Source organism: Montipora foliosa, chromosome 2, assembly GCF_036669935.1.
Source record: "Montipora foliosa isolate CH-2021 chromosome 2, ASM3666993v2, whole genome shotgun sequence".
NCBI classification, from domain to species: domain Eukaryota; kingdom Metazoa; phylum Cnidaria; class Anthozoa; order Scleractinia; family Acroporidae; genus Montipora; species Montipora foliosa.
In genome coordinates this window covers 37,310,443-37,335,442 of record NC_090870.1, presented here as the reverse complement: position 1 = coordinate 37,335,442, position 25,000 = coordinate 37,310,443, and the positions used below count along the sequence as shown (strand labels likewise).

The 25,000-nt window shown below is 39.1% G+C and overlaps 2 protein-coding genes across 2 annotated transcripts in view; both read right to left on the bottom strand.

The window, feature by feature from the left end:
* LOC137992998 (cyclic AMP-dependent transcription factor ATF-6 alpha-like) overlaps window positions 1–3,991 on the bottom strand; it is a 22,553-nt gene extending 18,562 nt beyond the window's left edge. The window contains exons 1-5 of the mRNA XM_068838644.1: window positions 3,811–3,991; window positions 3,651–3,727; window positions 2,886–2,973; window positions 2,682–2,764; window positions 1,550–1,808 (exon numbers count right to left, since the gene is read on the bottom strand). Of these exons, the coding sequence (XP_068694745.1) occupies window positions 1,550–1,808; window positions 2,682–2,764; window positions 2,886–2,973; window positions 3,651–3,727; window positions 3,811–3,895 (592 nt within the window). The 5' untranslated portion in view covers window positions 3,896–3,991. The remainder of the gene's footprint in view (window positions 1–1,549; window positions 1,809–2,681; window positions 2,765–2,885; window positions 2,974–3,650; window positions 3,728–3,810) is intronic.
* A 3,197-nt stretch (window positions 3,992–7,188) lies between these two features.
* Window positions 7,189–25,000, bottom strand: part of LOC137992997 (ras-specific guanine nucleotide-releasing factor RalGPS2-like) — a 29,818-nt gene continuing 12,006 nt past the window's right edge. Inside the window, exons 5-23 of the mRNA XM_068838643.1 lie at window positions 22,648–22,731; window positions 21,185–21,274; window positions 20,618–20,710; window positions 20,161–20,228; window positions 18,836–18,891; window positions 17,882–17,961; window positions 17,648–17,696; window positions 17,442–17,535; window positions 17,261–17,340; window positions 17,074–17,152; window positions 16,171–16,218; window positions 15,554–15,630; window positions 14,682–14,721; window positions 13,230–13,297; window positions 12,519–12,565; window positions 11,340–11,438; window positions 11,138–11,243; window positions 10,376–10,470; window positions 7,189–10,006 (exon numbers count right to left, since the gene is read on the bottom strand). Coding sequence (XP_068694744.1) covers window positions 9,956–10,006; window positions 10,376–10,470; window positions 11,138–11,243; window positions 11,340–11,438; window positions 12,519–12,565; window positions 13,230–13,297; window positions 14,682–14,721; window positions 15,554–15,630; window positions 16,171–16,218; window positions 17,074–17,152; window positions 17,261–17,340; window positions 17,442–17,535; window positions 17,648–17,696; window positions 17,882–17,961; window positions 18,836–18,891; window positions 20,161–20,228; window positions 20,618–20,710; window positions 21,185–21,274; window positions 22,648–22,731 — 1,404 coding nt within the window. The 3' untranslated portion in view covers window positions 7,189–9,955. The remainder of the gene's footprint in view (window positions 10,007–10,375; window positions 10,471–11,137; window positions 11,244–11,339; window positions 11,439–12,518; window positions 12,566–13,229; window positions 13,298–14,681; window positions 14,722–15,553; window positions 15,631–16,170; window positions 16,219–17,073; window positions 17,153–17,260; window positions 17,341–17,441; window positions 17,536–17,647; window positions 17,697–17,881; window positions 17,962–18,835; window positions 18,892–20,160; window positions 20,229–20,617; window positions 20,711–21,184; window positions 21,275–22,647; window positions 22,732–25,000) is intronic.

Here is a 25,000-nt window from a genome sequence, read left to right as displayed (position 1 = left end):
AGCTGGTATTGCGGGCGCACTAAACAACACATGCAATCATTGAAGCGTGAAGTTCACAACGAAGCCTTGGCTTTTTAGCGCTGAAAATATGGAAAACTGGTGATTGTTTATGTTCAGGTTCGTCTATTTATGTAAGCTATAGACTCGATGTTACATGGAAACTTAACAAAAGCGGAGGAAGCACAGGAAACGTGACTAAAGCTGCTTTCACATTGATTATTTACCTCGTAATGCGTAATGATATGTTTTACGAGCCCTGGCTTCCTTTTAAGTTTTAGTATCTCAGTCTTAGAAGCTTACGTGTACCTAAACTTAGGACTATGAAGAAGATTGCATGTGTACATGATCATCAGAAAAATGAAGAAAAAAATAATTATCAGTGAAAAAAAATGGCGACTAAAAGTTAAGATCTGGCGACCAAAATTTTTGGATCAGTCGCCAATTGGCGCCTTACTAAAAATGTTAATTTCGAGCCCTGTTTCCTGCAAATTTCACGCCAGAAATTACACTAAAGTTTTAGCACCTTTCCTACTGCTAAAAAAGCAAGTTTTTCATCATTTCTTTTTGTCAATTGTTAAGGTATTTTTTTTCTGGTGGCATTTTCATTTTTTTGTTTTTTTTTCTTTAATTTGCATGCAGCTTTGGGTTTGTTTATTTGCGTTGTCATGGAAATAATCCTTTTTCAGATTTTGCGTTTTTTGACGCTGAAGAATTCATTGATCCGAGATCAGAAATCAGTCTTGGGATTTTGCCAAAAAAACGCACCCTAAACTTTCGTATCTTGTCGCAAAATTGTGACTGGACTTTTTCGTTAAATTATTTCAAGCCCTGTATATTATAATTATAATAAGTAGCTGGATCAAAATCTTTCAAAAGGTGGTTTGGATTCTTAATGATGATAATATTTCCTTGTTCGTCTCACTGATCCTAAAACTCTTGGTAGGAAGTGGTCAATGTTACATAACTTAAAATGTCTAAAACAATGAGTAATTTAACCCTCGCTTACTATTGGTACAATGTACATGTACATGTGATTTAAATACACCTGAAAGAGAGCATGGATCTCATCTTGATTTAACAAGCACTCCCATGCCTCTCTTTACAGTAGTTTTATTAAAGGGTCAAATGGCTGCTACCTTCATTGAATTTGAAACCGATAAGTTTACGCATCATTGCGGTGCAATGACCCAACCCTAAAACCAATAGATTTCCATGGTACACTACACAATGTCATGTATTTTGCCACGTCTAACTAGCCTTGACCCCACTATTTACCCTTTATCATCTGGCAACACAGTCATGACTTTTAACAATGATTCCATGCACATTGGAGTTGACTACATGTATAACTAATCTCATGTCCTTAAATTTCATTACAAAATGGTTGGCACAATCGGTTTCATATTAGGACATGAGGTCATAAGGTATAAAGTATTATGAGCTCAGCTGATAACCGAGATTGCATGAGCTAAGCAGAAGGTTAGAAACTCTAAATCCAAGAGTGAAATTTCAATACAACTGTATTTTATACTAAAAGGTATGTACATACCAGCAGCAGCTTTAGTCACTGGAGATTTCTGGATGCTGACAGGAATAGACGTGGTGACTGGCATGGGTTTGATAGGCTTCATGTTGCCACTGCTGCTACAGGATTGTGAACTGGGTAATCGCTCTTTTTTAACATTACAAACTGGTGTGAGGGCAGCATCTGACTTAATGTTTGCAGGATTTGAGAGCAGACTGGCATGTAGTAATTCAAAATCTGCATTCCCCTGGTGTACAGGCGAACTGTCCCCATTTATGAGAAACTGGAAAAAAATGAAAACATTCTTGCCTTTTTTGCGACTTACTCCAAAGGTCCATGAATCATTATAATGAATTATCATCATGACAACCAATGGGAACAGTACTAAAAGGCAAACCCAATCAATTCAAGAGGTAATTAAAAGAACCATAAAGTTAATGTCAACAAAGCAGATGGATTACCATGGACTTACAATAAAATACAATACTCTATTGACCCACATGAATACATTCATGTCGGAGGGAAGAGGCTCACAAAAACGTGAAGTGGACATACAACACCAAAATAAACAACTTGCAATGAATATGCAAATTTCGTATTCTAATGGTTGGGTTGGATTGAGCATGAAATGGAGGCTAATGAAGAGGACTCTTTTCTCATGTATATTATTTCCCCTGCATTAGCCTCCATTTCATGCTAGATCCAGTTAACTGTGAAAACTGGTCTATTACAATAAACTAGATAATATACTATCTATATCTATTAATGTAAAATCTTTATAATATTATTGTATATTTTTATAAAATGTACATTTCTTATTAATTTTTCCCCTTGCATTTTTTAAGTACAGCCACCTGCTACAAAATCATCTAACAACCCCATAAAAAGGGCAGGTCTGGATGACTTTTTCTTCCTCTATTTTCATTGCAATGCTACCACCATTTGCCTCTGTTTCTTGGAATTTCAACAACATTACCACAAAAAATAAGGGTACATTTTATGCACAGTGGCTTTTGCATAATACGTTTATCGGTCTTCAGGTTGTTATCAACATCAAGTGCAATTAACTCGGTAACTTTGTGTAAAAAATATCCCGTTTAGTCAAAAAAGTACATAGATCAGTGTACAAGATACAACGTATATTGCTTCATTATACCTGGTTCTCAGGTGAACTTGGAAGAGAGGTACAGGACGAATTTGATGAGAAAGGAGAAAGAGGTTCCTCTTTTACACATACACCTGTTGAAGGAAATGTTTGAATTGTCATTTGACAGCTGACCTAACAAACACAGAGCTGAATTAATCATCCCATGGAACCCTAGTACAAAATACTTGTAAATAACATACAAAAATCACTTACTTGAAGTGAAATTAAAATCTTCGAGCATAGGAGAAGGTGGATCTGATCCAAGATTTGATAAAAATTCACTAAGTTGATCATCCTTGGCCTTGAGAGATGTAAACAATGCACCATGAATGGCCTCATTAAAATTGCAACAAACCTCACGCTTTGAGAAAATTAAAAGTTTCTACTTAAAATTAGAACCTTGACAACCAAAGACCAATAGGACTCTTTTTGACAAGATTCGTGCTAGACATCATTTGGGCGATGGAGTTATCTGATAATACGCTGCATGCGTACTCCTTGAATTGAATAGTTGGTGAAAGTACCCGTTGTCCTGGAGGCGGCTTTTTAAATAGCCATGTTAACACAATACTCTTTGTTCGACCTGATCTATGGCTCCAACACGTGAAAATGTTAAAAGAAATAAAATAATATTGATAGGAAATCCAACACGCGTCCGTACTCATATCAAATTTGACGTGAAGGCAACTCAATATCACTTCCTCTTGGCATTTTGCGGAAGCTCAGACTCACTTCCAGCAGGTCGACTTTAATCTGTTTTCTGCTCTCCACAACTTCTACTAGGAAGCTTTATATTACTGTAAGGCTGATTTTACTTCTTTCGATTAAAGCGAATAATGTAGAAAACAGTTAAAAGACTTCCCATAAGAGTAAGGATTCGAAATTAAAAGGATTCAAGCAAAATTCACACATGAGCGAATCACGCAATATTTAATTTCAGCGAAACGGAAAACATTTCCGATGTTTCAAAAACCTTACCTCTAATTGCAAGTCCTGATCTTTGCTTTCCAAAAATAAGTCGTCTGGATTGAATTTTAGATCTGTAATCGAGTCTCCTGAAGATAAAAGCGGATGATTTACATGAAAACTTAAACCGGCCGCTTTCAAGTTACAAGGGAAGCGCATGAAAGAAACTCACCCCAATCTTCAACTCCCAGCAGATTATCCGCGAAAAATTTTGTGTCCGGCTCTGACCAGGTTAAAAGTTCCGTTTGAGACATCATATTTCATCGATTAATTCCCCGACACCGCATAAAAGAGCGAAGTAACCCTCAATCTACAGTCTACTACTGACTCATCACTGATAACCGGACAGAAGTGACTGGAGTTCAGGCTCTCCTCGATCAAAAACACGGCTCGCGTGGAGTTCTGGGTTAGAGTATCTGATGTCTAAGTTCCGGGTTCGTGTAAAGCCCAGGCTAAACATTGTTATAAGACATTTGTTGGATCAACAATGTTAGATCGTGTAGCATACATGTTAGATGACGTTTGTTCAAATTTTTTTGTTGGAAGAATGTTTTGATTTCGATCAAACATCTTCTCCAACATACAACAAATGTTGAAGCGTGTAGCCGCCCTTAAAAGCGTTGTTATAACAATGTTGGGACGTCTTCTTCTAAATATTACAATGTGTAGCCGGGGCTGAAGGGCCGATTTAGGGCCGATTTGCACGGTATAAAGTTCCGGCTATACGTTGTAACATTGCTAGCAGAACACGACCCAACATTGTTAAAAGAACGCTTCCAACAATGTTGGATATGCATATAATTGTTTGAAACACGTCACTTTAGTCTTTGCAATACAACATTGTTGAAAAGGCGGTTACGCGCTTCAACATTGGTTGTATGTTAGATAAAATGTTTGATCGAAATCAAAACATTCTTCCAAAAAAAATGTTAAACAAACATGCGACATGCTTACGACAGTCCTACGAGTCGGCCTATGAGGGCCGATTTACACGGTACGATTGTTGTCGCATGCGACAAGCTCACGACAGGCCTACGACATGACTTTTGATTGTGGCAGCGTTTCAAAACATGTTTTAAAATACTACGACAACTTTTCTGACGTACACGACCATCGTAACTCATGTCGTGGGTCTGTCGTGAGCTTGTCGCATGCGACGAAAATCGTACCGTGTAAATTGGCCCAAAAGCTGGCCCCTTCTCTAAGGAAGGAAGGGTGCCCGATTTGAAAAGGGGAGGGCGCCTACAAGGCAGGTTAAACAGGGTGAAATCGACCTTAAACGTTACATCGGCTCCTGGATTTACAGAAAAAAATCATTACAAACTGCCAGGTTGGCTGTAGTTTCATATCATAATTTCAAGGTTTCGTCAGGTACAACCTGACTTCTTCCCGATTTGAAGGGTTACGATTTGAAATTCAAGCCACCAAGAAAAACATACATAAGACTACAGACAACGTAACAACAGAAATGTAATAACAATAATAATTTATCTAACTTTTGAATTCTTTACGATTGTTTATGAATTTAGCCAGTTGCAATGATGTACGCTTTTCGAGCTCTGCACATGGCTTCCAGGAACGAACAGATATTGTCTGGTGGAATGAGTCCATGTCGTTAAGGTGGCTATGACTTTTGAAAAGAAAACATTCTGAAACTTTGGAAGGCCTGTAAGAAGACCTTAAAACTGTCGTTTGCTTTTTGAAACTTCGGGAATGATTCGCAGAATAAGGTTATCAGTGATGTAGTAGCATGAAAAACTCTTATAGTCAGTCCACATTTGAATGAGCCTTTGGGAAAGCGGGTTTATGGGCTGTTTCGTAGTGTGGATTGAACAAGTATGTCCCTGAGTTTGTTACTTCCGTGGTCGAATGGCAACAAAAGATGTCGGTGTAGTATAGCGTTGGGTATGTTGGGACTGTTTGGGAGAATATGGGAATAATGAAAATATTGAAACGTGTTTCGATCCTGGGTGATAAAGAACAAAAGGACTGAAGAATTACATGTAACTGCAAGAGAGACACCGCTTACGAGTGTCAGCCACGCCCTTTCACTTGATTTCGGGGCTTTACAAGCGTTTGATGGCACGGACACATTATTAAACGTCTTTTCTGAAGAAGATGACGAAATGAGGTGTAAAACCATTATCATTTAAGAACAGTCTGTAAAGGAATTTTCTGTCTTGTCGTCGATGATAGTGTCATTTTGCATTTGTGTTATGTACCGCTCCCGGGCTGGTCTTTCATATACCGGATCAAAAATAATTAATGCCCTAAAACAAAAGAACAAAGCATACATTAACAATACCGAATCAGGAAATCCTAATCGGAATAACAATAGTTCTTCTGTCCTACGCCATTTTAGTCCGGTATATAAAAGTCTACTCTGCTCGCGCATCCCTTCGTTGCCGGGCGGGTTACGCATGAATATGTCTGGGCATCTACGGTATTGTTCAGTATGAGGATCGGCGTTCGTGTGTTGATAGGCTGTAGGTTTAGAATGTTTTGCTATGCTTCATCAAAAAAGCGTGAATAGCAGGCTCTGTGTGAAGGACTTCGAGTCATCCTCTTGCTTTTGACATGGCAAGGGTTGGAAGCGGTTTGCGGTGGAAAGTTATGTGGTATTCCACTAAAGTGCTGCTATGACCAAAAATCAATTCTTCTTTTTCTTTGGATTTGAAAAGTATGTTAACTAAACGCTAAGTGACCCACGCTTCAAGCCCTTTATTTCAAAAGGACACCTATCTATGTTAACTGGAATTTTCCAACTTTTAAGGACGGTGCCTACTAATTCAAAGGTATGTTTGCGCGGTTTACTGAATGTGAGCGAAAAGCAGATCTCCACAAGTGTTATTGAAATCCAAAAAGAAAATTGGGGGTAACCACTCATTTCTCGAACATAATTCATCAACAATTTTTGTAAAAAGCTTTAAAATACAAAGCAATGTATGGCGTTCTTTTCCAAAGTTGAAGCTTAATTATCTCTGAAAAATGCGTGGTTACCCCCAATTTTCTTTTTGGATACCGAGATCACTTTCTAAGTTCTGCTTTCTCCGCATAGTTTTATCCCTGTGTTAATAAGCACCAGCCATAGGAAATCCGAGTTATCTCGAGATGCGCAGAATGTATGCGCAATAACAATACTAGGCTCCGTCCTTAATGGTCTTTAAAATCTCGAGAGAGCTGGATCGAGAGAAAATGACGTCAAATTAAAAGACGTCTCACCAGTAAGAATGCAATGCGTGCGTGTGTACGCAGCTGAAATTAATATGCAGGACGTGAGTTCCGGGCTGTCAGACTTTTAAACTGGTGTTTTGCAGATATAGTAAGCTGCATTTACACGATAAGATTTTAAGCAAGTGAGCCAACCCTCTCAGGTACAGTAGGTCAGTTTTGAACGTGAGTGAAAAAGAAAGTGATTTTTTTAATCACTATAGCACTTTTCTAAGTCATTTAAGTGGACTTATGGTTAGGAAGCAGCAAGGTCTCGTTCTCTGAGAGAAAGGGAGCGTCGTACACGTTTCTTCCAACGAAAAAAAAAACAACAGTCAAGTCACCGCAAGATCCTGTATTGTACCGCTGTGGGCACCCAAATCATGTTTACCAAACAAGTAAAGCAAGGCGCCTCGCTTATGTCAGTAGGCCGGCGAAGGGCCTGTACAAATGTTCAACTATATACACTTAGTGAAATATTTCTTCAGAACAAAGGGAATAAAATAAAATCGAGAGGGAAATTCACATTTCCAATGAAATTTTAGTTCTGATGAAGTAATCTGCAATATAAATATATAAATACTCATAAAAACCCCAGCAAGTCATGCATCAAAATGTAAATGTATGTACATGCAAGCAATAAATCTTGTATATCCTTGTTGAAAATCTCTTTCTTGCAAAACACAAATAAAAGCGTTTATACCAATAATTGTCACTTTATCAAATGTAAAGAAAAGGATTAGTTTTGTTCTCAGTACTCTGGCATTAAGCAATGCCATTATCGCAATTTTAGTTGTGATCACAATAGACGTTAAGGCCCCATCCAGGCACTACTGCGTTTTTGTTTGAAAACGGCTTTTCATGCGTTTTCGCCTGTCACCCACATTACAACGCTCGAAAACGCTGACGAAAACGTTTTGCAACGTGGAGACTTCTGAAAACGCATCGTTTTGAAAACGTTCTGGCTGTAGTGTGGATAGGTGAAAACGGAGGTTTTCAAAAACGATGACGTCAGGGCGTAGAAAACAATTGAAAACGCACGAGTGCGGATCGTTGAAAAGGAAGAGTTTTGGAAATGATGACTTGGAAAGCGTGGGAAAATTTTGACATACGTTAGTTACATCGTTATCGAGAGTGAGTAGTGTGGATAGGTGAAAACGATACGAAAACAATAAAGCGGATGAAAATATTTTGCTTCGTTTTCGCCCAGACGAAAAGACTACTTTTGAAAACACAATAGTGTGGATGGGGCCTAAGTTATATCATATCTCCGGACAAAAGGATGCTAACGTTCAAGAAGCAAGTGTAAATGTAGAGACATTGACCAAGGTCTTGAAATCTAGAACTGATGTCTTACCTACAAGGAATATTTGAGGTTGGGAGGAGATCAACACGATACCGGCTTGCAAACGTCAAAACAAAGTCACTTAAAAGTTGTGTACAGTGCACAGTTACCTGTGCCCTTGTTTTCACGCGCGCTCAAGTATACGCATAAGGGAATCACATGATACAGTTTCCACAAAGAAAGCAAGAAAGAATGCAACTGAGCAAAAAAGAATGAAATGAAAGAATGCAAGAATGAAAGCAAGAAAGCAAGAAATATCAAGGACTCATGTAATATCTGCGTCAGCCAAAGGCTTGGACGGATAGACACAAAACTGTAACTTTGATAATTCACGCCATTATGCTCAACCTCATCCTTCAAGTGTCTCCTTTCACTTTCTTGCACGTACACGCATGTACGCTTTAAGGAAGAAACATTTCATTCACGATTGCTTTGATTTGTCATTGCTTCGATTGGCGATCGGCTTAAGAAATCACCCTCCACATTCTCGGCCAATCAGAAGTAAGAACAAAACAATTTGTTACTTGTTTGCATGCTACCAGATTTGTATCGCATGCTCAGCGCCCGCTACATACACTTGCTTTGCATTATGACTAGCATGTCCTGAATGTTGAGACAGGCTCAAAAACTACTGTAATTAGGTGTCCCCAATGAAACAAAAACCTTAATACTTTACTCCTGTAAACCATGCTTACTGTCCAAACGCTTTCTAGTTCAGTGTTACATAAATCAAGCCAATTGGTTTCAATTGCCTATTAAAAAAGGCCATCTACAGTTTCGCTACATTGAAAGGCCGATTAACTCAGAAAACAACTAAGTGTAAAATGCCCTATCGAGAAAGAAAGACGGTGGTTCTGCCGTCTCACGTCTCGCGGGCTTCTCGCTTGCTCTGCGAAGGGACAATTCTCGCAGGGTTATTGTATAAATGGCCTGCGGCGACTTTAAACTTGAAGGGCCTTGGAGAAACAGTTAATCGGTCAAGTTCAAGTACAGCTTTTAAAATGTACCTTAAATTTTCAAGACAAGGACAGAATATTTCGCATGGTTTGTTTGAAGCCTCTCAATGGCAAGGCCATAATAAATACAGGAGTCCAAAACAAGCAGAGCTTTCCCGCATAAGATAAACGCTAGAATACTGACCACCTCCGTTAAATAAGCTTCGCAGGAGTTTACCTTAATTCGCTGTATAGAGTTTGACTAATGAACAACATTACTATAATAAAAAGCTGTAAATTATAAAAAAAAATCTGTCCTTTCTATGTCTCAGAACACTCCGTTTTCCTTAAATGAAATTCAATTTCTCCATTAAAATCTGGCAGAGCGGAACACGGCTGTACAAAATGTATCAACTCTGAATAATAACAAGATAACAAGAAATTCTGCGATCCATGCTGTTTTGGTCCTCCCTGAGGTCATAACAACATTTTCCTGGAAAAGCGCAATTCCTGTCAACAAAGGATTTACCACGTCCTGTTCCGTGTCCTTGGATAATCACACTATGAATAGGAGTTGGACGAAACACTGCTCCTTTGGTGCTCAAACTGAGGAAAATGCTGTCAATATGACAGGTGATTTACCATTTCACGTTCCAACTGAATGCCGGCAATAATCTCCTACTTTGAAATCAAGCGATCACACTTTTTTCAAAACAGTACCAGCACTCAGGAACCATTATTTTTGACGAAGGCCTTGGCGATCTCAACCAAGAGAATGCGATCGCAACCACCCCACTCTGGAACTTGATTATTCCTTCGACACCGTGTCAGCTTTGTTGCTCTTCAGATTCTTCGAATGTGATCAGATTTTGTGGAAGCTACAGTAGAATAAAAAAAAAAAGTGGTCATATAGATTGTTTTCACGTGACGTCACAGCGGCCATGTTGGTGTCCATGAACAAAGGAACGGCGGCCATGTTGGTGTCCCCAGCTAATCCTCCGGGAATTGAGCTCTATTATCATGCAAACGTTTTCTTTTGTTTCAGTGGAAAAACAAGGTTGCTGATCACGTGAGTGAAAACACTCTATAGCTCGGACAATTTGGTTAAATTTATGACGTCATCGGCCATGTTTGTGAACCATGACCGCCGTGGCGTAACGTGAAAATCAAGGATTTGGCTGAAACATCTCACGTCCACTTTCTGGACCAATCATAAAGGAAACAGAAGCCACTGCAACAAGACTGACCTTGAGTTCGTTTTCTCCCTTTGTAGCTTGTCGTACATAGGTGTACCATGCCAACGCAGCCGGTTTTGTTCCCGCCTTAAATTTGTACGAGTTCCCTGAGAAAACAGAGGATTAAAAAAGACGATGAATGTCCGTCTCACTTTTGTTTGATTCTCACTGCAACACATCCGGAAACGACAGAAAAAAAAAAAAAAAAACAGAGGAACCCGTGCTCAAAAGGAGAATTGCTCTGCGACCCTTTCGTTACGATTTGGAATTCAGCGAAGAATAACAATACGGCTCACCTCATTCATTCTGACAACGGAACAGATTCAAAAGAATACTATCACCGACTTCTCCGAGTATATCAATTTCGGTCAGGAAATAGAGAATGGTATTTTTTTCCAAGGATTAGTTGCTTCAATTGCATGCGACTTCTCCCAGTAAAAACAATTTACGTCAACATATGCATTGAGCGAGTTTCAATCGAGTGTCGTAAAACCAAAACCAAAACCAAAGTAATTACTTTGGCCAATCAAAAAGGACGGAGACAATCCAGTAAACCAATCAAAACTAGAAGTAATTACACGTAGCCAACACAAAGCGCGGGAAAATGTGCACGCGCGAGCCACAATAGGTTTTGGTTTCATTTCTGATTGGTTGAAAAAGTGGCGCGAGAACTTTGAACCAATCACTGAATAAAGTAATGCAAAACCAAAGTAATTCGCTAATTACTTTCGACACTCAATTGAAAACCGCTCTAGTTAAAATGTCATCAATTACCTCTAATACCGTCTGTAAGTTGAAACGCGTCAGGGTGGCGAGGGTCCTCCAACAAAAAAACACTAAAGTCGGCGACATTCACCATTTTATGGGCATCTTTCTTAAACTGCAACAGTAATACAAACATAAAAAGTATGTGAACAGCGACAGCGCAGAATGATAAAATCTACACAAAAATTTACAAGAGTGGAAGCTGACGTACGGCCTCTCTATCGCGCCTTCCAAAAGTTCTGTGTTTGGGAAGGAAAAAATGAAGCCAATTTCCACAGAGACCAACCCAGAACTTCTGCCAGGAAGATACCTACATCAACAAAAACAAAAAAACAGCCATCAGTCTATAATCGTCTTTGCCAATACTCTTATTGTCATAATGTAAAAATGGCCTCCAATAAATATTTCTTTTATCATTGTGCTAATGAGCCTTAGTAGACCTGTTGGCACGTGTTAAAGGAGGCTGGTCAGGTTAATTAGCACCGAGATAAAAGGATAACTTACTGGCGGCCATTATCGCGATCGTCGAATAAATAAGCGAATCTTTACTGAGTCCTTGATTACATTTTGTCTCATTAACGTACGAGTTTTCTGATAGAAGATAAAAGAACGCGTTAAACTAAGTTAAAACTCCAATTTTAAGCCTTTTGGCTTTGATAACGAGCCAGTTATTAGCCATCAAAAACTGATAAATTCTTGGGTGGCAAAAGCGCTAATGAGACCATACATTCTTTATAAAATTTCGAATTCCTCAGAGATTATCTGGAGAATTGCGCTCAAGTTTCAGAGATAGCTCATTATGCAATTGACTTTCAATATTCAGTAACGATTTCTTGGCTGATACATTAGAAAACGATGGGCTTATGCTAATGAGGCAATAAATGTAAACAATAATTCCCTTCAGTGAAAAGGTTTTCACGTGACGTCACGGCGGCGGACGGCCATGTTGGTGTTCCCAAACAATGAAACGGCGGCCATGTTGCTGACAGAAGGGAATAATTATTCGTCCGGGAATAATGCCCTATTATCATGCAAACGTTTTGTTCTACTGATAACATGACTGAAAACACTCTATACTTGGATTCAGTGTAGTTGCCTAACGTTGCTAGATTCTTGGAGCATTTACCGCTGACCGGTTGCCTTGAATGGTTGAGCATCGGACTACCGGTCGACTTGGCATATCATTACGACCTGTTGTGAACTACTCTCGTAAGACCCCAGCCACAAAGTTTTCAACACTGGCCGGATAAACACTGAATGTGTTTCTCTTCTTCTGCAGTAAAAGCCACCATTTCACAAAGAGAAGAGAATGATTACCCTCGGCTGTAAAACAAATGGAAAAACAAGAAGGAAAACAAGTAGGCCTAGGATGACTTTGGGCAAAACTCACCGCCAATTTTTTCCCTTGCTTTAAAATTTTCTTTCGCTTGAGAAAACCTGCAAAAAAAAATGTTCACAGTTCAATATTGGACCAAATACATGGTACTAACTACAAAACATTTTTTTCCAGTTGAATCGCTGAAATGCTACCTGCGTCACAGCGATGTGTCTGTGCTACCGTGAACACGTTTATCTCTCTGTTGTTAATTCTCTACTTGCACAAATTCCATAAGACACCCCTTTTAACTCCCGAAACTTTGCATAATCATCGCTTGCAATTTCTCCTGGGACATGAAGATGTCCCAAGAAAAATCGAAAACAATTGTTACGCCAATTTTTTAATTTTTTTTTTTTTTTTTTTTTTTTGGGGGGGGGGGGGGGGAAGGGGGGGGGGGGGGGGGTTAAAGGGGGGTGCGCTAACCGGCGTTCAACACCATGACAACCTAGAGATTTTTTTTTATACTGCTTAACGAATGGTTAGCCCATAACCTTATTGGCTGTTTAAACAATGACTTAAAAAGGAGCTTAAAACGCATACTATCACATGTCTACTTATTCCACAATTTTGAGCCAACAACAGTACTTTCGAAAGACATTGCATCAAAGTTAAGTGTGCCCACACTGTGGAAACACACATCACCTGTGATACTGAGGTGAAACATCAGACACACACACATCACCATGGCAACGACACTGAATTAACTCCGTTTTTTATCAATACCTTCAATGACAAATCCAAGATCAAATTCGCTGGGTTTGTGGTCTTCGGAACTGGTATTACTCAAAATACTGCCATAGGAAAAGAAATTATCACACTTATTCACCGGATAAAAATTCAAACGAGATAGTGACTGACTTGTATAAAATCAAACCGTGTTATTAGGAGTAAATCTGACGTGGAAACTATAAAATTTGACAGACACATTGATGGTTAAGTATGGCCTGGGAAAGCATGATATTATATTTGTCAAACTTTGTTTGGCTGAGCCAAAGAAATTACTATGAACAGCTAAGCCAAACGAAAGATTCGTAATCCACAGGACCACGTTTTGTTCTGTGGCCCAGTTTTGCATTGTTAGTGGTTTTGTCCCAAACTCAGGCAAAGTAAATTGTAAACACAGAAAGACTCTTAAATGAGCTTCAGTTCCCGCAACATCAGAGTCGCAAATGTTACATTTCCTTGTTCGCACCTCTTACAACGCCAAATTGAGATGGCGGAAATGATATTGTTGCTGTGGGAGGAGTTTTGAATATATTACCCCACGGGGGGGACTCCCATATGGAACAGACGGGGATGCTCGTCGGAAATTTTGAATTCAACCCCTAAAGGAGACCATCTGGGCGTGGCTCAAGCTTTTTGTGACCCCTAAAGGAGACAAATCTGGGCGTGGCTTAAGGAAATTTTGACCCCTAAAAACAAGTTAAAAAGAAAATTTGACTTTGAATTTGAATTTGTTTCTCTTCGCGTAATTCTGTGTTTCTTCGCGGAACCCTAAACGAGATCTTGGCGGCTTAAAAATATTGGCGCTTTGCCCGGAACACCCTAAGCGAGACCAAAATCCAAAATTTACACCCCTAAGCGAGACGACGAGCATCCCCGTCTGTTTCATATGGGAGTCCCCCCCTCCCCCCGGGATATTACCATCCTCTCGGGAAATTCAAAGTCGTCCGAGTCTTCCCTTGTCGTTATCGAAATAAAATCATCTCTTCGTTTCATTAACATGGGTTAACATTTATTATCCAGTTCATTACTATACAGCAAGTGTACAGCATTTCCACAATTTGAATCCTTGCCGAATAACGAGACAATTAGTTTAATGGCCTAAATCGGCTCACGAGTCTCCTTTAGCGCAGTCACGGGTGAAGCACCCGAACCAGAAATCGGAAGGTCGTCGGAAGGTCGTAGGCTCGACTCCAATGGCCTATTTTGCTACCGATGAGTTTTCAGTGATTTATGAGCATTTGCAGGCCTTTGTTTGGGCAAACAAAATTAATTTCAAGTGAACTGAAGACGAGACGCTTGCCCCCACAAAGTACTAGAACGACCCACGATTGACTAAGAACTAAACATAAGCAAAGTAGGCTATGAAGAGCACTCAGGATTTTTTTCCAAGTATCCACAAAACAGCTAAACCCCTTTGCCGAAGTTAACATCTTTTCTAGAAATGTTTACCTGCACCTATCCAAAGTTAAGTCTGATTTGGTCAAATTACCTTTAAAAAGAAAACAAGTGCGAGAAACACTGTCAGTATCGGGAGGCTCAGGATATGTTTCCTCGCAGTATAAAGTCCGTTCCAATAAACACCTTGTCAGTTCCATTCCTTTGTGGGGGACAACAACTACTTTGGCAATTCATAATTTGAAATTACAGTTTTGTCCGTTTGCCCCACAAAGGACTAGAATTGACAAAGAATTACGCACCAGTAACGTACCATTTGGAAGATACATTTGGGCTATTATATTTTCCTACAATGCAGCTATCGCCATTTTCTAACAGCCGGTATATAAGGAAAGGAAAAGAACCTTATTTAAGTGTCTAGTCGTTCTAGCGCTAGAGCACTAGTTGGGGACACTGTAAACTGAAATTAATAATTAACACAATCAAGTCAAATGTTCATTTCACGCAACCATACAAATTTGGCACTGGTTTCTCACAATGTTACAACATATCCAAAGAAAGACAACTTAAGATTGACAAGATTGTCCACTCAAAAACTATTCCCCCTTAACCCAATCCCACTTCGAAGTGGAGTTTAAGAGTTTACATGTCGAACTGCGGTTGCCAAATCAGCTATACAACTGCGAGAGATGATAAAGAAATTAATTGCATTACTGCCAACGCCTTTGTTTCGAAACTTGGCACACAAATTCTACCCAATGTCCTTTAAACTGTGACGACGGTGGCCTTTTCAATAGCTCAAGCACATTCACACTGGACGCTAATCAGTAAGTATAAAGGACCTTTACCTACCAGCCATAATGCTAAAAACAGGATTGCAAGGCTTCCTCATGCATCTTAGTCGAAGGACACTAAACGCAACTTACCGATGGAGCACTTGTCGTCAATAAGCATACTGTCATCCAGTAGATTTCGCGATCCAGTACTGCTTGCTATACTGCAACTAGAAGTCAAGTTTAATTGTGTACTGCTTGTAAGTTTCTTTGATTTATTGATAGAGACAAAATCCACTTCCTCATATCCAGGAATACACAAAATAGACGCAAATCACTGTGTTATATATTACAGTGTCTGTCCCCTAGATCTCTTATGACGACGAAGCCTCCCCGTTACCCCTAACCCCCAACAACAAATAAACATGATAAGTTACCATAACAATACCAATCCTAATCTCAACCGAATCACTGAAATAAGTCCAGCAGTCGGTGGCGATAGCCACTTTTTTTTTTCAGTAACGTTTTCTTTACAAAGAAATTATGAATTCATCAGTTGTGACAGTGTCCGACACACCATAAACTTTTACTTTCTTTCCATTGAGCACTGTACGGTTTACTTTTGCGTTCTTAATTACAACGTTCCCTAAAACGGCTGTGAATAATTGAAGTACGCACAAAGTAAACCAGCGGGACACAAGGGCCTCGCATTCTAATATCGTTTAAATAAAGAAGTGGTGAAAAAGCAATTCAGTCAAATATTAGCTTACCATAGAGACTCTGATGACGACAAATTAGCTCCAAAGAAACTAGGCATGCTGTTTAGAGAGAAGAATAGTAATATGGCACATCAATATTGCATGAGCATGCAACAGTTCACATTGTGATCATTAATGATCACAAGCAAGCCAAAACACCATTTCAAATATAATGCAATGTTAGCAACAGCGAGGCAACTAAAAAAACTCGTTCGATTTGCAATCTACAAGTTAAGCCTCACAATGGTCAATTTTACAGTAAATTGACCAAAAGGCTCGCACGTGAAAAGGTGTGTCGTCTATTCACCAAATCAGTAATCACCTGCGCGTGTGTTCGGCGTGCTTTTAAATCCCCGACAAAAGAGAGACTACTCACAACCACAACCCCCCACCACCCCCCCCCCCCCCCCATCCACTTAATTAGAAAACTTGCGGTGCTCAGTATAACAAAGAGAATGGGGAATGCTCGCAATGCATCATACATGTACGTTCTCGTTATCTCATGGTGGTGGTGATGATGATGATGATGATGATAATGATGACGATAGCGACTGTTTTGATAACATTAAACAAACACTAATACATCACACCAGCTCTGTGCGTGTTTTCCGTCTGAATGACGACATCAGTTAAATAATGTTAATGAATTTCGAACGGCACAGGGCATAGAGTGTTCCCTCGATGTTCCATAACGAGGGGAGCTGTCATCGCCGTTAATCTAGTTGACCAACAAATGGCAAAGATCGTCCGGCGGAAGATAGTCCAGAAAAAAAAAACTGTTGTTGCCGACTAAGTGACATTTCAACAACGTGAACACAAGTTATCTTACTGGTTTATTAACGTACAAGAAATCGCTAGGTGTAACAACCAAATCCGTGATTTGGGGCTCAATTCGATGTACACGGTATAACTTACACGGCTCCCAAGCTGGCCGATTTTCTGTGCCCCGGAACAAACTTTGAACGGGATGAAACGGGTGACCTCCGAGGAACATCTGCAGCAAAAACAATTTGGCATAATTGACTTTCACGAGAAAATAAATGAAATTGCTACAATGTAGATTTTGTATGGCAAACAGTTTATTTTCATCACGCCCTCTTACCACTTATGCTCTCTCTTGACCTAGAGGCTTTGGCTTTTAAATTCGTCGTATTGGCTTTCGGTTCGATCTGAAGTGACAACCTTAAAGAAAAAAACATAATTACCTGTGTCAGGTTTATTGTCATTCTACTCAATATTGTGTAGAGAGAAAACATAGCACAGTGCTTGAACTCCATTCTTACTTGTAATTGTCGTCCTCAACAAACTTTTGCAGTTCTTCGATGTAGTTGACAGAACTAATGTAACTTTGAATGGAAGCTGACGGTTCCAGATTTTCTGAATAAAGCAAAGGGAACAAATTGTTTAATTTTTGTCGAAGGTCCTAGATGATCAAATGAAAGCACATGTTCTTAATAATTATTAAACAATAACGATTCTGGCCACTTACCGTAATTCGATTGTTGAAATTCCGATATTAACCTAATAATGTCATTCATCTACAAGACAACAACAAAAATGATTAATACTATCATTTCTCTCCACCATTGCTTGGCTTAACAGTCTAGTACAAGCTAGAAGTGTATGTGCCTTAACTTTCCACATTGCCAAGTTACCATAACATAAGAAGTCGCATATAACTTTTTCAACACAGTATTTCTGAGGAATTGTGAGTCAGAGGTACCTTTCGCGTTCTAGCATCATCCAAGCCACCAGTGTTAGGATGAATGGTGTCAATATATGTCAGATCGGTTAGATACATTCCTATCAAAGACAAAAAGCAAGTCTGTCATTTCTGACTGGAAGTGACCTGTACAAGACCACTGGAAGAGTTTTCCAAGACCTGTTGTCAGAACAGGAACACACGACAAACTTGTCTTCAAAGCCTGCATTGACCTTATCCAATGGATCAGCTTGGCAATACATTGCCCTGTCCAAACTGAGGAATCGCAGCGTGAAGAAATGAGATAGGACACAAGTGAAAAGAGTAAGGAGATAAATAAAGCTTTAATCTGTGGATTCAGATGATCCTTGGTAAAAAACGCAAAGAAAACTTTCTTCTAAAGATCTCCATCAATGCAAGACGTTTGTTTTAAACTTTAGAGAGGAAAAAAACAACTCTTCAAGTTTTGAGAGGCGCGCTGGCCTCATGGTTAGAGTTCTCGACTCGGGATCGAGTGGTCCGGATTCGGGCCCTGGCTGGGGAAATTGTGTTGTGTTCTTGGGCAAGACACTTAACTCTCACGGTCTCTCTCCACCCAGGTGTATAAATGGGTACCGGCGAAATGCTGTAGGTAACCCTGCGATGGACTAGCATCCCATCCAGGGGGAAGTAGATATACTCCTAGTCGCTTCAAGCTAATGAAACCGGAGATAAGTGCCAGCCTGATGGGCCATCTGGCTCGTAAGTAGAGCCTTTTACTTTTTCAAGTTTTGAATGCTCTAAACGTGTTACAGGCATAATGTTTGGAGTCCACAATTATTTTTCATAGTGTGCATGCTTGGAGCAGAAAACTTGCGGTCCTACTCCCGTCACATGCTTGCTAATTTCACCTTCAAGTTTTTTGCTGCATTTTGCTGCATTTTATACCATCAACAACAGATGACACTCGCTTTAAGAATTACCATTAACGCTTACCGAAGTACGGAATGCAGGGCAGCTTTACTGAGCTTAAATATTCCCTCAGGTTTTTCCTAAACACAACCAAAAAAATTAGCTTTCTTCCAATCTTATTTCATTTTGAACCATGTTAAGATCTTAGCTTCTGAACGGAAAACGTGACACATTGCAACTATGAAGATCACGTAGTCATTGTATCCATTTTAAAGTGTTGTTTATTGTAAAGGGCTGTGCAACATGGCTGCCGTGCAAAACCTTTATTTATGCATTCATCATCAACAAATCAGAAACGTGTTGTGTGTACGGTCCTCTTTCTATCTATTACTAACTCAGACTGCAACCTTGAAAGTCCGGGCGACATTCAACGTGCCCGAGAGCACTGCCCTCTCCATCTTTCGCAGTGCGTCTGTGCTTCTGCCTCCCAAGAGCTCGCGCATCGTGAAATCCACCTACCGTGACCACCCCCTGAGGGCATCCATTATGACGTTATATTACTATTATTATTATTAGTAGTAGTAGCAGCAGCAGCAGCAGCAGCAGCAGCAGCAGTAGTAGTAGTAGTAGTAGTAGTAGTAGTAGTAGTAGTAGTATTACTATTATTATCATTATCATTATTATTAAGAAGAACAATAATAATAATAACAAAATAAAGTTCCAGGTCGTGAAAGAATTGATCGTACATGTATACATAGAATAGTACTCTGACTTCTCATTTGAGAGGAGGTTCAATTTTGGTATCAAGCCTCTGCAGAAGCTCATGACCTTGAAGCGTTTAACTCTGGTTCAGAGTTGGGCTTTTTTTTAGTTTAAAAATTTCCTTATTTGGATGTAACGTAGCTAATGCATTTTCCCGCGCGTGCAGCGTCGATCTTATTTATGTCCATATTTGGGCATAAAATTGGTGTACTAAAGTCCTCAGCTTTCTTCCAAGGAAAAGAGTTGCAAGTTCCACACTTCAAGGCCATGTGCTTCTGGCCTCTGGAGACTGTGGATTTGCACCTGGCACAATAAAAAAATTCCTCACATGCCACTACAAGATTTTTTCACCCTTTCGAGATTTTGCCATCTCACAGCATTTGGCATTGGGCTTGTAGTAGTTCAGGTAATCACCTGTCCCCAGTTGCTCAAAGGGTGGATAATGCTATCCATTGGATAAATCACTACCCACTGGATAACTCAAAAGGACATGCTCGTTTTCATCCACTTGATAGCGATTTCTCCGGTTCATGGCGTTATCCACCTATTGAACAACCGATATCTGTTGCAGAGGAACAACTATTAGCCTTTGGCTGAGTGAGTACTGCATAATGTTATTATTTTCATTGATAAAATAAGGGACATACTTGTTCTCTTCCTCTGAAAAAAGTTCAACTAACTTGTCATACACAACTCGATCTCTCCTGTGGATTAACTGGAATCAAAACAGATCATTATGTTAATAAATGTACTCATAAATTATTGACAATGAAAGGTCTGTATGAAATAATAAACACAACCAGTTGTTTGCAAGTGAGGTCCAATTAGCCAAAACTTGAAAATGCTGCCTACAGATCAACACTAGATTCCAAATTACATGAATAAACTATAAAAAATTGCGACAGAATATTTTCTTCAAAACATTCTTAGAATAAGATTACTCTGCCGCAATTTTTTGTAGTTAAAATGTTTTTCCAAATCACTTCTTCAAAGTAAATAAAGACGGGAAAAAAAAAACAAAATGTACGGCCAAATTGCTAAAATTTATCAGTATCATCATTTTATAAAACAAAAATTATACAATAGTAATAATGATTTACATACTGCCCAAGTGTTGTCAAGTCTGTAAATTGGAGCACTCTGAAGTCCAGATATCACAGCTTTAAGAGAATGAAGGTTGTTCAATTCCAAAAGTTTCTGCATGTAATTTTTAAAATAAAACAAGAAAGGAAAGAGTCAGGAACAAAAGTCAGACACGGCTGATTTGGATTAGATGAAAAAGTGGAGGCTTTGGAAAATACACCCCAACCTACAGTAGTTCTTTCACCTAACAATGAGCATTTAAGACAGGGTAAACCATATAGAAGAATGTACATGTAACATGTACTGTTAGCAATATACTACAAGTGCTTTTTTTGTCATGTACAATCATGTAGTTTTAATGCTAAAGTAGTTGACACAGAGCAAATGGAATTTTACAGAGAACCAAGAACTTTCAAAGCCGAGAAGATTGTGAGATCCGACAAAGTTAACTGAACCTCGAAAATGATGGTGATTGGATTAACATGAGAGTTACACAATCTAACTGGGGTCAGAGGTTTGGAATCAACTTTTTCATACTGTAACAGTATTCCTTAGAAATCAATACAATACTACATGTACAGTACATACCTTGGCTACCTTGATAAAGTGAGTTAAAACTCCAGCTCTGACCTTGGCTCTATTTGCATTGAGAATTTCTCTCTGAACCCAAAAACTTGTCTATTCAAAAATAAGTAAAATAATATTTAGTTTAAGCTCACATGTAAAATAAGCTCTTTTTGCGCACATGATGGTTACGTAGTTCGATCACAACCACAGACCTGATAACATACACCTTATTCCAAAATGGCCGCTATTTTAATATAATTATATTCTTTTGTTTTTATATAAATTAGACCTTGATGCCTCGTTCAAGGCAAAATGTTCTTTTGAATTTTCAGCTCATGAACGAATTTGAATAAAAACAAAAGAATATTTAAATGACGGCGGTCTATACAACTTGTATTACTTGTATTACTTGTAGAACTATGTATTACTGTATTACTATTAAAATAGAGTAACCCCCAAACACTCCTGAACATTACATACATGTAATTACATTTTCTGGCAATTGCAAATAAGAAAATGGCTAATTGACTACAAAAAGCCATATGTTTTGGGGGTTTCTTTCCATAAATGTACTCATCTGAATGTTGTATGTAAAATAGTAAATAACCTGTGTTGCTTTCATGGCAGCTACATTATGGGGGTGGTGATAGCAGTTAGTTCAAGCACATGTACAGTGTATAGTACATCTGTAGTACAGTACATTGTAGCTGTAATTCTTTAAAAGTAGTATTTTTGCATTCATTTGATGGTCCATTCTTCAAGAGTTCAAGGTTCAGTATTATTATTATAATTGATTTTGGGATATTAGCAGTTATTAAAAACTGGATCATTGGATAATGCAATTCGAGAGTTTTGCTTGGCTAAGCCATCATGGTTTATGAGCCATTAATTTTTACCATGATCTACAAACATGGCAAGCATATGCGTGACTTTTTTGCCTTTTTATTTTTATTGTAGTCTAGTTTTATCTATTTTGGGGGCATTTTTAATAAAACAATTATTCCACTCACGCTTGTTGGATATGAGATGATTATAGCCAACTTGGCGCTACGCACCTGAGACCGTTGGCTATCTATCATCTCATGTCCAACGCGCGCTCATGGAATAATTGTTAATTGTTATTATTATGTCCTACAAATGACCCCTGATGTTTAGTATCAAAATGGAGTGAAGAAACAAAAAAAGAAAAATTATTTTTTGCAAAATTAATTGACATGTATCTTCGACTTCATTTCAAAGTAATGAACTAATGATACTGGTCAAGTGACAACTCTACATGTGGTGTAAGCAGTTATACTTTCCCAGCAGAATCTGTGCTGAGTAAAAGATGTCACAAAATCATTTTGGAGTCAACTGAAAACTTAGATGTAAGATAAATTTAATCATAAATCCCTTAAATTGTTAAATGTTGCTTGCAACATGGAGGTTGCTGGCAGTGGGACTAGCAAGTACCCTCTCAACACTTTCATATTGCAACAACTTACATGATTAAATCTCTTGGTGAGTGCCACAACATTGGGTGCAAGTTCAAACTTGAGCTTCTTTGACCAGCCACAGCCTGATAACTCCTACAATGAATCAACAGTCACATATTAATTTCACTTCTACCATCATGACAACACCCAGTAGTAAGCAATTGAACCCAGCACTGCCTGACACAGTATCATAAATTGAGCATTTAACAGTCATTTGTCTCCACAAGTTTAATAATGCAGCACTTTTTAATAAACCAAACCATGAACGTCAAACAAGTTCATTCAAAGGAAAGGAAAGGAAATGTAATCTGGAAAATGAATTAATGAAAATGGAAAATACAATTTTCTTTATGAATTGACACCTAAACCATTGACACCATTGACACCATTGACACCTAAACCGGCCAAAACCGGCCGCGCGCGATGACCCCTGAAATACCTAAACCGGCCAAAACCGGCCGTACAAAATGGCGTCTTGATCGGAGTTGATCTTAGGCCTCTACCCAGTCTCCCTAGGAAATCTAAATTTTTTGTTGTTATGGAGATTTAGAAGGATAATTGACCAATCATTTGCCGTGTTGTGAGCATATTTTGACAGCTGATAAGGGCTGATTTACACGGTACGACTTTGTCGCATGCGACAACGGCTTACGACATGCCCACGACATGATTTACGATTGTTGTGTACGTCAGAAAAAATGTCGTAGCATTTTAAAACATGTTTTAAAACGCCGCGACAATCGTAAGTCATGTCGTAGGCCTGTCGTGAGCTTGTCGCATGCGACAAAATCGTATCGTGTAAATCGGCCCTAAGGGCCGATTTACACGGTACGACTTTGTCGCATGCGACAACGGCTTACGACAGGCCCACCACATGATTTACGATTGTTGTGTACGTCAGAAAAATGTCGTAGCATTTTAAGGGCCGATTTACACGGTACGACTTTGTCGCATGCGACAACGGCTTACGACAAGCCCACGACATGATTTACGATTGTTGTGTACGTCAGAAAAAATGTCGTAGCATTTTAAAACATGTTTTAAAACGCTGCGACAATCGTAAGTCATGTCGTAGGCCTGTCGTGAGCTTGTCCCATGCGACAAAATCGTATCGTGTAAATCGGCCCTAAAACATGTTTTAAAACGCTGCGACAATCGTAAGTCATGTCGTAGGCCTGTCGTGAGCTTGTCGCATGCGACAAAATCGTATCGTGTAAATCGGCCCTAAGAGACCCCACAAGGGCTGTCTTTTTGCCCTTTCGATCGCGCGATCAAATTACGCGAAAACAACAGCCGATGCGCTAGATAGCGCACCGAACGATGGGGATATTCATGCTTTTTTTTTTTCGGATTCGGAGGATCTAGGGATCTAAGGGATCTTTTATGGTTTTCCTGTAAGAGGAGGGGATATTAGAAACAAAAATTTTGATTTAGGTGGCTTTAAAAGTGACGAAGAAGACGGTGAAAACCTAGAGACCGATGATAAACAAGAAGCTCGCTGGAATGATCAGCTCGATAGTATTCAAGTTCCAGATTTCGTGGCAGCCACTGCTCGGTATTTCGTTTTAGATAATCAGAATGAATTAAATATTTTTCCTAGTTTTCATAGGAGATGATCTATGGGAATTAATGGTAAACGAAACGAGTAGGTATGCCTGTCAAAAACTGTTAAAACCCCCGGGCGCATTACCTTTTTTCATGGAGTAAGCCGCGCAGAATTAAAGGCCTTCGTAGCAATTAACGTCATAATGGGCATTGATTTGCTCCGAAATTTAGCTTTATATTGATCAACCGATGGATTTTTTGCAAATAACAAGTTTTTTTTGTCCTAACATAAATTGGTAATCGAAGGAATTTTCACCTTCGGCATACCTCGGAAGATCAGTGTCTTCCACAAATAAATCAATCCGATCGTGCGTTTATATTCCGTAAAATGCGAGAATACCTCCAGCGATTTTCTCTGTTGGTTTTCTTGTGTTTTGTAAGTTATCTTTCAGTGAAAGTTTTCGAAAGAGCACTTTTGTACACAATTTGACCTTGTTTGTTCTCTCATGAAACATGATAGTGATCAATTAACTAAATTAATCTTGCGGTTTTGTGCACGTGTATTTCGACAAACAGAAAGCTCCTCGTGAAATTTTGTTTCGGCAGCGGCGTTTGGGCATAATTTTTGCACTTATACCTGCAAGAAAACAAAGCGATTGGAATAAATTTCAAGAAATTTTTATCCATTGAGTGGTTAGATTTAACTGTAAATTGCACAAGGCATATTTTGAGTTATAATATATATTTTTCAAGCGCTTTGTTTAGTTAGCGATCAAAAACTTTCTTGATTGCTTAACGCGCGCTGCTTCGAAAATTC